The following is a 12,449-nucleotide window of genomic DNA, read 5'->3' on the forward strand; positions in this document are numbered from 1 at the left end:
CATAGCATGAAACGCGCTGATGACGTATGATGTCTACACAAACAGGATGCGCGAGGGTATGTAAAAACATGCGTTGACAGACAGGTAGGACGTCCTATCTTATCCCTCAGACCAAGGTTTATGGTCGTACAACTTCTAAAGATGATATAAATACATATAAGTACATTTAGGCCATTTAAATTAGTGATTGCTAACGGGATGTAAAGAGTCTTTCAACCAGCATAACAAAAAATGTTTTTGAAGCAAATCACCTACCCTGCCTTTAAAATGATACAGTTTTGTGACGACTGCCAGCATGATGTTCTAACAATTATGAATAAAATTGTTTTGTTTTTTTTAACTATAAAATAACATTTCTATTAAAATAGCTATCTGTCATTTTGTCCACCATTTTGGGTGAACTTTTTCACTGAGCTTGCCACTGACTATTCTAGGTTTGTCTTCTGTGAAAAATACAGTATGTGTGATGCCGCCTTACCCTATTTTGGTCAAAATCTCTCTAAGAAAGCATAATTTTGCACCATAACTGCCTTCATGTTGGGCCTATGATGCCTTAAAATGCTTTCTAATTAGTCAGCACACTAGGTTTTAAAACAGAGCTATCGATTTCCTCCCTGCCTCATGTTCATGTCAAATTAAATATGGTGACTGCTCCGACTGGATCTATAAAGCGAATACAGAGAGCATGAACTCCACTGGTATCATGTCTTCCCCTTTCAGTGTGTCTGTGTGTGGTACACTAAGGTGAACTGTGTTGTGCTGGGAGGTATAGGTGTGTTCTGGTTAAGCCCTGCTTTTTGAGCAGATGGATAATGTATTATGTAAGCACATCTATCCCACTAATGGCCCTTTTAGCTGCCACGCTGTTCTCCTGAGCAGCTGCCCGCTCCAGAAGACAGGACGCTCTCTGATATCAGACAACACACGCACTCAACTTGCCCCAGGAGCACCCTGACATGAGACAGAACGCAGATACACACACGCTTACCGAACGTCCCCCTGGAACCTTGCAGTGGTAATTGTACTGAGCCTAGTCACACTATGGGGGCTGTGTGCCACCCTATGGGGATTCTTAGCTGTAATCACACCTCTGCAGCAGCTCCTCTTACAGACAGCATTAAAATAATGCAGCCCACACATACGCTGCTGTACTGAAAGACAAAAAGTGTGGGAGGAGTTGGATGGCAAGTTTATTGGAACCAAACAAGAGGGAGAAACTACTCTCCTCCAAGGAAACCACACTCTCTCTTTCTCATTGACGGACACAGGGCACATTATTGGCACCGCCACAACACACGTAATGATGTGAATGTAATTTCACAGTTGTTTGTCTGATGAAGGAATGCTGTCCCCCTCAAAGGCATCACCTGACTGCTGGAATGCATGGAGCCGTGGCGGTGGGTCACATGGTTGGTCAGGTGGTCCTTGGCCGCCAGTTTCTCTCATGATCAACACACATATACACAATTACTGCAGCCCTCAAAGGGGCAAAGTGAGGGGAAGAGTTGCTTGAGAATCAATGATGTGTTTGTTCACTTTCTCCGCTGGCTGGGTTAACTTTAGATCATGAGGCTTCTGTTTGGTGGTGAGCAGCGTTCTAGTGTGTGGATATGTATGTGATTTATCTTTAATGGAGAGCGTAAAGTGATCTGAAATGGATAATGCTTGTTTTCACACAGCTTTCCTCAAACACTTCCCCTGTCTGGTAGCCAGTTTTACTATGTCATGCTGCGACGTATGAAAAAATAGCATAGACAGTGGAAAATAATTTAATTTCGATTAAAAATGTAATTCAATAAAAGTCTCTGCTCACCAAACCTGCATTTATTTGACCAAAAATACAATAAAAGCAGTAATATTGTGAAATGATTATGATTTAAAATAATGGTTGTATGTTTTTTTATATATATATTTAACTTATTGTCAATATGTAATTTTTTTTCTCTGATAGAAAGCAGCCATTACTTTGTGTTTGTGTCACATGATCCTTCAGAAATCATTCTAATATGCTTATTTGGTTATCAAGCAACATTTCTTATTTTATCAATACGGGAAACCGGTTATCGATAACCGATAATTCTTTATATTTGAAAGCCAATAGCCGATATATTGGCCGATAAACCTAAATCTTATTGGGCCGATAACAATAACATTAAAAATTAACATATATCGGCCGATACCGATATGGTGGCCGATATATCGTGCATCCCTGCTCAAAAGCACAGCATTTATTTGAAATAGAAATCATTAGTAACAATATAAATGTCTTTATTGTCACTTTTAGCAGTTTTTGTGTTTAAAAATTTTAAAGACTCTCCATTTTTATTGTTCGTTTGTTTGTTTCAGTTATTTTTATAATCCATTCAAATGTAATATAAAAGGGGACCTAAATTGTGCAATATTCTGATGAATGTGTGATGAGTGATAAAAACTAAATATCAAATATCAAAAATCCAACATTCAGCTAACTTATTTTTTCAATGTCATTTTATCTTGCAGCTGCATCATCCAATGAAAATGAGGAGAGAGTGTTCCGTGAGCGGATGCGTCCACGGAAACGGCAGGGGGCGGTTCGGAGGCGTGTCCATCAGGTTAATGGACACAAGTTCATGGCCACCTACCTGAGACAGCCCACCTACTGCTCCCACTGCCGAGATTTCATCTGGTAAGATGCTTATCAATCCTCACTGTATAGGCAGACCTTTATATCAATCACAATAGCTACTATTATAAAGGACTACCTTTATTATAAGATCCCTTTCAGACATATAAAAGGTTTATGTACTTTTCAAAGGCGAAACCTGATGCTAATCACAGGCTCTCTTCCTCCTGATTACAACAAAAGAGTTTTTGTAATGAATATTAATATTGATAGCAAATTAGAGCCACTGTCCTTTGTACTAGTGCGGAGGGCCTAGACTACAGGGATGCATTTATAGATTAGACAGATGTTTATTTTTTTCTCTGTAAACAGTACCTCCCTTCAGTAATAACTGTTCAGTCTAACTATTTGCATACCTGGTGAATAGTGCATCTGTGTGGCTCTACACAATGCTGCTTGTTGCCGCTGACAGAATCAGCTTTAGAGATATGTGTTGTAGCATAATGCACCCTCTGCTGGTCAGAAACAGAACTGCTCAATCCTGCTGCGTGATGGAATTGTTTTAACACATTTATTTCTCTGGATCTGCAGGGGTGTGTTGGGGAAACAGGGGTATCAGTGTCAGGGTGAGTAAGACGCTCTTCTCTTATGTACAGTAATAATAATATCAATTATAATATTTCCTGGTTTGATTAATCTTTATCTTTAAATATCTGAAAAAATTGGTAACACTTTACAATAAGGTCCCATTACTTAACAACATTAAATAACAGCAAGAAAACATTTGTTACAGTATTTATTAATCTTTGTTAATGTTAGGTAATAAAAATACCTTATTGTAAAGTGTTGCCGAAGTAAACTTTTCGCCTATTCCTCAAATCTCTCAGTGTGTACCTGCGTGGTCCATAAGAGATGCCATGAGCTCATTATAACAAAATGTGCTGGCTTGAAGAAACAGGAAGACACTCCTGAAGAGGTCAGTTCTACATCCTTACTTTCTCTCAAAGGACCGAGCTATGTTTGAGTCAGAGTATTAGTTTTTGCAGTATGTATACTGCAGATAATTTTATGACCTACTGCAGTACATTTACCAAAATGTTGACAATTATCACAAAAGAAAATACAGCAAGCCAAGGAATACGGTTTCCTAGAATACAATACGGCTAACTTGACCTTCCTTTTACAGTGTGACATAAAATCAGCCACAATTCTTCTGCATTTCTTGTAATTTTTACAAATTATTTTGTTTCAGTGCAACTTATTTATTTCTTAGGTAATAGCACCACTCATAACATAATAAGATAAATATATTGTAGCAAGGTCATGATGACAGTTTTAAATGTTAAAGAATGATGCATAATGTGTAATGATACACATACTATTTCATAAAAATTGTAGGCAGCATACTGTACAGTGCGCTAGTATTCCAAACACATCCCATGCAGTGCTATTTTAGTATTATTTTTATACTATTATAGTATTTACTATTATATAAATTATTTATATTTTCATTTTATTTTTATATTTTGAGTTTTCATATTAATTTTAGTTTAAGTTCTAGTAATTTTATGTTTTTAATTGATTTTTTTTTGCAGTTTTAAATTGTAGGGCTTTAGCTTAAACTTATTTTATTTAAGTTAGTTGCTAAGGTATCTATTATTTATATTTTATTTCAGCTTTATATATATTAACAAAAATAATTTTTAGGGTTTATTATTAATAGGGTAACACTTTACAATAAGGTTTCATTTGTTAACATAAACAAACATTGGACGATACTTCTGCAGCATTTATTAATCTTAATTAATCTTAAAGCTAATCTCAAAACAATTATTAATACATTATTAAAATCAAACATTGTATCTGTTAACATTAATTAACACTAACATGAATATAAACATTTTTATTAAAGGCACAATATGTAAGATTATGTAATTACTTGCATGATCCCAAACGTTTCCAACAATGTTGAAATCCCAAGAAATCAGGAACTTTAACCAGGACCATGTCATTTCATCGCCTGTCAATGACGTCATATCCTCGTCATATCCTCGATTTCAAGTTTTACTAAAACCATGGAAACTCCAACGGTGCTTAAATATATTATGTGTTTTATTAGACAGGTGTGCAACTGTTTGGATACATTTATCAACAGAAAACAAATCATTGTTTTATAGCTCAACACGGTTAGTCTAATTGTTTGAATCGCTTGTTTTCTTGATTTACCACGAGTACTATGTTTTTACCATGCCTCAGAGACAACACTATTTTGTCAAGTGGCTTACATAGCATAATTGGAGAGAGCTTTCTCCATCATACAATATATTTTAAAATTAATTGCATGTCATTTAGCAACACAAGTCAATAAAAGCTCCCGCGGCTCTCGGCCCGCCCTGCTTCATGCCACAGTAACGCTGATAAAACTTGAATACATTAGCTCACACATTAACATGATTTCTGCCCAAGTCTGTTGGATTGCTTTCCATTGGCTGTAGAGGTGAAGACAACAACTCCCATGATTCCACACTCATTCACGGCGTCATCAAGCTACTCCTTTGTTTTGAATAAACAACCTTTAGTGGCGAAAATTACATATTGTGTTTTAACTAACATTAACAAAATTTTAAAAAAAATGCTGTCAAAATGTGTTGCTCACTGTTATGTATGTTAATACATTAACTAATATTAACAAATGAGACCTTATTGTAAAATGTTACCATTAATAGTTTTATATTTAGTTGTAGTTTTAGTTAACAATAACAACACTGAGCCCATGTACCTAAAACTACTGTAACCTGCACAGGATTTCCTTAGCAGAGAGATCAGTTGAATTGTGGGTATCGTGGCATGAATGATGTTTTGTTTTTACAGGTTGGCTCCCAGCGCTTCAGTGTAAACATTCCACACATGTTCAGCATTCACAATTACAAAGTCCCCACCTTCTGCGACCACTGCGGCTCCTTACTTTGGGGACTGATGCGGCAAGGCCTGCAGTGCAAAGGCAAGCGTTGTAGATACCAGTGATGAATAATAACATCTGTTTTTGCTGCCATATATTCATTTGTCTTCCTGTCTGTTTTCAGCCTGTAAAATGAATGTCCATCGGCGTTGTGAAAGTAATGTAGCTCCTAGCTGTGGTGTCGATGCCAGAAAAATTGCTAAAGTGCTTTCTGATCTCGGGGTGACACCAGACAAAATCTCCAACAGTACCCAACGCAGGAAAAAGGTGAGTGGTATTAAATAACTGCAGAATGAGGGGTGGCCAGATGTACCATGGGTCGATGCAAAAACAAAATGATGACGCATTATAAGCAGGGGAAAAAAATAAATAAAAGTATGACCACTTTAAATAATGATACAGTAAAATGGTTCCAGTGATGATTGTGATGTAAAGGATTAGGCAAGAAAGGCATTAAAATATTAAAAACCATTAGTATTGACATTAAAAATGTTTTCTCTTCAGTTGACTCCAGGGCAGGACCCTCAGCAAACCACAACAGAAGCCCCCTCATCAGAGGAGTCTGACCGATGCAAATCAGCTCCAGCTTCACCCTGCGACCAGGGTACAGAATTACACAAACTCTCACTTTCTTGCACACACTCTGCAAACTTAGGGTAGGTTTACACAACAACGTTGTACTAAAAATGAAAAGGTTTTTCCTTAGCGTTTTTCACATACAGATGACAACATTGTCAAAACGATCCCTGTTCTCACGGATCCGCCGAAACGACTAAAAACGCTGTATTCTGCATGCCAGGCCAGTAGTTGGCGAGGTCACTTTGTAAAGAAACCCTACACACCTAAAGACTGAACACATTTGAATGCATGACGTTACAGTTTTCACAAATATGCATTTTTGTAGTTTACACAGAGACGATAATGGTATCATATTCAAAAACTTGCTCTTTGAAACCCTTTTTTTTTTTTAAAGTTTGCATTTTCAAGCCCCCAAACACCATTGTTGTGTAATTGAACGCCCAAAACTCATAAAAGGTTTCTGTTTTTAGTTGAAAACGGTGTCGTGTAACAGCCCTTAGTCTTTCACTATTACACATTTATCATTTATTTGCATAATTAAAGGGATAGTTCACCCAAATATGAATATTTTAGGAATGTGCGGGATTCCCTTTTCAATTATTTCAATTATTTTCGGATTACAATGAATGGAGACTGGAGCTTTCAAGCTTCAAAAATGACTTAAAAGCACAGTAAAAGTCTTTAAAATGGTCCATTTGACTCTGTGTGAGAAACAAACCAAATGGACAATCTTTATAATTTTATCCAGTACCAGAAGTTACATTCATTTAAAGTGCCCCTATTATGTTTTTTTTCTGATATTACCCTTCATGTAGTGTGTAAAATACAGTAGCTGTTTGTAAATGTAAAAGGTCTGTAAAGTTTTTAAAGATCAAAGTGCACAAAGTTATAGTCTCCCAAAAGAAAACCAATTCTGAGCTGCCTGAAATGAGTCGTAAGTAATTCCAGCTTTACTTCCTGCACAAACCTATGAAGGTTTGTAACAAATTTGCATACTGGCAGCATATGGTCTTTATTGGCTGCCTGCGAACAACGTCTACTTTGCCCCGCCCTCAAACACTGTGGATGTAGCTGAGCCTGGAAGAGTTTTGGTTAGTGTTGTTGAGAAGATGCTGTTTTCTGCACTGCAAAAGCAAATCCACTTTGCTTGCATTTCCAAAGCATGAGGACTCCAGTTAATAAGTAAATTAATAAGTTAGAACCGACGCCATCATTACTGTTTGTATCACTGTGTATGTATACACATGCTAAGAAAGCCTCTGGAACTGAAATCTAAAGTCTTTGGCTGAAATTCAGATATGGTAATGGGGGTTTTGTTTCTGACACATGCTATAAGCAGTAGGCCAATCACAACAGACTGGGCCATCTGACCAATCAGAGCAGAGGAAGATCTCAGAAAAGTGGGGTTTAGAGAGAACAAGTCCTTGATTGAACTGTTTCAGACACTGTGAGAAAAGAGGTGATGATGCAATATATATTATGAGAAAATTAAAGGTTTTTTGACCTTGAATGCATGTAAACCTATTGTAGGAGACCTCAAAACAAAATTAGGAGAACAATAGTGGCACTTGGAAATGTTTCCTTTTGTGTTTTATGGAACAAAGAAATTCATGCAGGTTTAGAGTGTGAGTAAATGATGACAGAATTGTCATTTTTGAAAGTCTAATGTTGTATTTGTCTATCTGTAGCAGAGCTTGCAGAACTGGAGAGTATCCGCAAGGCCCTGTCATTTGGCCAGGAGCACAAGTCTTCCTCCTCTTCCTCGTGCAGCGCCGTTCAGAGCACAGCGACCGAGGGCCGGGAGAATGGAGATCTCAAGACCGTACAGACGAAGAGGATGAGTCTCACGGACTTCTTGTTCATCAAAGTGCTGGGCAAAGGCAGCTTCGGCAAAGTGAGGGTCACGAATCTGTACTTTTCAGTTTTAGTGTATGAAAACAAATCAACATCTTCAAATTGCCCTCTCCGTGCTGTAGGTGATGCTGGCTGAGCTGAAAGGCACAGATGAAGTTTACGCTGTGAAAGTTCTGAAAAAAGACGTCATCCTTCAAGATGATGATGTGGACTGCACTTTGACAGAGAAACGCATTCTGGCCCTGGCTAGAAAACATCCCTATCTGACTCAGCTTTTCTGCTGCTTCCAGACGAAGGTAAAACAGTCAATATATCAAAACCTGATTCTCTCTAATCCAGACATTTCAAGTCATTTCTTTCTTCTGATCAGATTAAACACTTTAGTACTTCAGTCTTCCTCATGTCACCTTCATGCTGTTCCAAACCCAGTATTCATTTCTTTCTACTGTGAAACAAACAGTGAGATTTTAGACTTTATGTCCACCCTTCTGTTGTCCATAGAATGAAAGTGGATGGATTTATATTGTCAATCTCCAAAATAGAGCTTTATACAATGATTCATTGGAGCTTCATATGACTTGTATGCTACATTCCATGCCATACAATAGCTGTATGTGAGAAACAAATGGTCAGCTATTCCTTTTTAAAAATATCAAGAAGACTACAAAAAGATTGAACTAACAATAAATAATTGCTTTTATTAGTTTAGGTTAATGTTAATTTGTAAATACACTATGGTTGAAACGTTTGAGGTCAGTGAATGTTTTTGAAAGAAGTCTCTTCTGCTCACCAAGGCTGCATTTATTTGATCAAAAATACAGTAAAACAGTAATATTGTGAAATATTATTACAGTTTGCATCAACTTTTTTATTTTAATATTTCTATTTTAATTTCTTTGATAGCAAAAACTCAATTTTCAGCAGCCATTACTCAAATTTTTCGGTGTTACATGACCCATCAGAAATCATTCTAATATGCTGATATCTTTGTGGAAAGATTTTTCAATGAATAGAAAGTTCAAAAGAACAGCATTTATTTCAAATAGAAATCTTTTGTAACAATGTAAATGCCTTTGCTATCTCTTTTTATCAATATAATGCATCCTTGCTAAATAAAATTTTTAAACAGTAGTGTATACTAATAAAGTTTTAACATTTCAAGTTCATAACACCTAATGCATTAAACTAATGATCACGAATTGAACCATATTGTAAAGTTATATGGAAATATCATGTGAAAAATCTCAATCTATACTTAGAGTCCAGCAGATGGCAGAGCCAGACAGGATTGATCAGAACTTAGAATAACAGAAGTCGTCCAGGAGGTGGCAGTGTGACCTCTTTCTGATACTCCTGTATCACAATGTGGTTTGAGGTGACAGTCTGTTGAGTTGTTTGAAGCTATATAAAAAGAGAGAGAGAGAGGTCAGATGGGGTTTTGAAACTTTTAACAAGTTTAGCAATTAAAAGTGGTTTAGCATAAAATACAAGTTTTATTTTCTAAGTTAAAAAAACAGCAGTCAGTGTGAGTTTAAAATAGCTGAAAAATAGCCGTCCAGTAAGTTCACTTCAAATGCTGTTAACTACTTTTTATTTTGTTTAATAACCAGGGGTGCCCAAACTTCTGCACACGATTGTATTTGCAGATAGGGAAGATTAGATGAAGTGGTACTAGTTCTATCAATGAACTGTGCTCATTAAAGACTCTAACATCCTTTTCACAAGTGCTTTTATCACTCTCATCATCTGTCTCTTTACCCTGTCCTTCTCTATTTTGCACTTTCACTTCTTTCCGTCTCTTGTTCAGCTTCCCCTCCCATGCCCCAGTTACACTCACAGTGATATCTAGTGTCCTCATTTCTCTTTTTCACTCTTTGACTACCGCCCACAGTATCTCCCCTCTCATTCGCCCACATGAGAACACAGGACACACACTGACGGAGGGCAACAAAGCAAGAGACGCAAAGAAAGAAGGGTTGGAGGCGGTAGTGGTGCGGGAAAGGGGCCGAAAGAAGAAGGAAGAGATGATTTGGGGGGAGAGAGGAGTCGTGTACTCTTTTTGAACTGCTGCCTCTGGTTTTAATCAGCTTTGGGATCACAGCCATATTCTTATCGACTGTAATTACGCTGCAGAAATGTAAATAACATTACACAACTGTTTCTGATGAGGCCTGTTGGGACCATGGGCAGACATGCTCCTGCAGATAGAAAATAGCCAAAAGAAGGGGCCCTGTAGAAAGACCGTGAGGAGGATTATGGAACATGTAAAGTCTGAATGATTGCCTGGGAAAAACAGAGAGACTGAAAGGAGGGGCAGAGAGTTAGCTCATGATGGAGAGTTCTCTGTGACTTTTATTATATTATATTATATTATATTATTAAAAATTATTTAACAAGTTTCAACAATAAAAATAAAAAATGAAATAAAGGATTCTATCCTGCCAATTATTAATAAATATGAATAATGACTATTATATTATATTATATTATATTATTATAAACTTACTGTAAATGAATAGTTCTATCCCAGTTTACTCACCTATAAATTTACATATAATAAATTATATTGCCTAAGGTGAGGATATGACATGACATAGCTAAAACCTAACGCTATGTCAGTGATGATGTGACTGAGTATTCTTAGATTCATTTTGATTAATCATTTTGCAAACTTCCCAACACCTAGAGATAGTTTACAGCTATAACTTTTAATGACAAGTGAGTAAGAAGAATTAGACTGGATGGTGAAACTGGCTCTGTCTTGACTTGACTTGTCATGGTTATGGACAGTGTGTGACATGAGTGTGTTCTTCATTGCCATCTGAGGACAGATACAGATGAGGTCATTATCACAGCTCACTGCTCACTATCTCTAGCACTGGCGCAACCCAGAAGCCCTCATGTGCTTTCCTCCGCTACTGTGAAGCAATCTAGACTCAAGTGAGTTCAGTGAAACTGTGTCTGATGATTTAGAAGTTTCAGAACATGTAGTCTTGCTTTGTGTGTCTAACACGTCTTCTAAGCCTATGAGTTGTGAAACTGCAGACACTTTTAAATACAGATGCAAGCAATTACTGAGATGAAGACCCAAGATTGCGTTACTTTTAATGCTTTTAATTCTCTCTTTCTTTAATATCGAAGTTGTCTTTATTAGAGCAAAATGAGAACTATATTTTTAGAGACATGCAATTTCAGATTACTCTCTTTTGGCCAAATTTCAAGATTTGTGTCATTGTTTTTGGTTGTGGTCTTGTGTGTTCTCTGAGTGTGTTCTCACAATTACACGGGTGATTTGAGCATCATTTTCTTTCTTTCATCCCTCTCTCTCCATGTCTTGCTTCTCTCTTTCTCTTTCTCTCTCCCTCTTTTTCCAGAGTAGATTGATGAGTTGAATTCGCTTTCAAAACTCTGAACAATGTTGTAGTGCAGCCAAACCTGAGCTCAAATTTCTCCTGAGCACGACAACATCTTTCCTTCCATCTTTTGCTTTTTCTTAGTCCGTCTCTTTGTCTGCATTGCTCTCCGTTTTTACCTATTTTTACACCTATCTGTTAGACTGCTGGCTCTGAACATTTCTGTAAACTGTCAGTGCATCTAATTCAAAATCCTTATAAAACTTCTTGATTTAGATATAGAAAGCAGCAGGACCAACCCATGTTTTAAAGGTCTAGATGGATAGAGAGAATATTATTCTTTTTTTTATAGATATTTTTTTATTAAAGCTTGTTACAACTTTAGAGTGCAATATTTATTGTGTAATAGTCTTGCAAATTTTAATAAGGTAATTGTGAGCCGTGTTTGTGTAATGCATTGCTAAGTAATTTATTAATGTCATTTAATTACTTTTCCTTTAAAGTATTAGTTAACTTCAGAATTAAAATTTACTCACTCCCATGTTATCCAAGATGTTTATGTCTTTCTTTCTTCAATCGAAAAGGAATTAAGGTTTTTGAGTAAAAATATTCCAGGATTAAACTCCATGTAGTGGACTTCACCGGAGTACAACAGGTTTAAATGGCAGTTTCAGTGCAGCTTCAAAGGGCTTTACATGATCCCAGCTGAGGAATAAGGGTCTTTTCTAGCGAAACGATCGGCCATTTTCTAAAAAAATAAAAAGTTATATACTTTTTAACCACAAATGCTCGTCTTGCGTTAGCTCTGCGATGCGCCACGCATTACGTAATCATGTTGGAAAGGTCACGCGTGACGTAGGTGAAAGTGACGCGGTAGGGCGAAAAACTAATTTTCTCCTTCAACTTCAAAATTGTCCAACATCATTGTTTTACCTTTTTTTGTAAAGGACGTTTGACTTAGTCTTCACTTTGTAGACACTGGATTGGTACTTCCACCTACGTCATGCGTGACCTTTCCAATGTGATTGCGTAATGCATGCCGCATTCGCAGAGCTAATGCAAGACAAGCATTTGTGGTTAAAAAGTATATAAATTTTTTATT

General features: G+C 36.8%; 1 protein-coding gene across 2 annotated transcripts in view; it reads left to right on the forward strand.

Moving 5' to 3' along the window:
• The window catches only part of prkcea (protein kinase C, epsilon a), a 66,788-nt gene that overhangs the window by 31,400 nt on the left and 22,939 nt on the right, over nucleotides 1-12,449 (forward strand). The window contains exons 3-10 of one of the 2 annotated variants that reach the window (XM_051915061.1): nucleotides 2,500-2,665; nucleotides 3,194-3,228; nucleotides 3,490-3,578; nucleotides 5,474-5,603; nucleotides 5,686-5,828; nucleotides 6,066-6,165; nucleotides 7,832-8,034; nucleotides 8,117-8,290. In XM_051915061.1, the coding sequence (XP_051771021.1) occupies nucleotides 2,500-2,665; nucleotides 3,194-3,228; nucleotides 3,490-3,578; nucleotides 5,474-5,603; nucleotides 5,686-5,828; nucleotides 6,066-6,165; nucleotides 7,832-8,034; nucleotides 8,117-8,290 (1,040 nt within the window). Of the gene's footprint in view, nucleotides 1-2,499; nucleotides 2,666-3,193; nucleotides 3,229-3,489; nucleotides 3,579-5,473; nucleotides 5,604-5,685; nucleotides 5,829-6,065; nucleotides 6,166-7,828; nucleotides 8,035-8,116; nucleotides 8,291-12,449 lie in introns of both variants that reach the window. The other variant, XM_051915060.1, reaches the window with a different exon arrangement.

This window comes from Ctenopharyngodon idella, chromosome 12 (assembly GCF_019924925.1).
Source record: "Ctenopharyngodon idella isolate HZGC_01 chromosome 12, HZGC01, whole genome shotgun sequence".
NCBI lineage: Eukaryota > Metazoa > Chordata > Actinopteri > Cypriniformes > Xenocyprididae > Ctenopharyngodon > Ctenopharyngodon idella.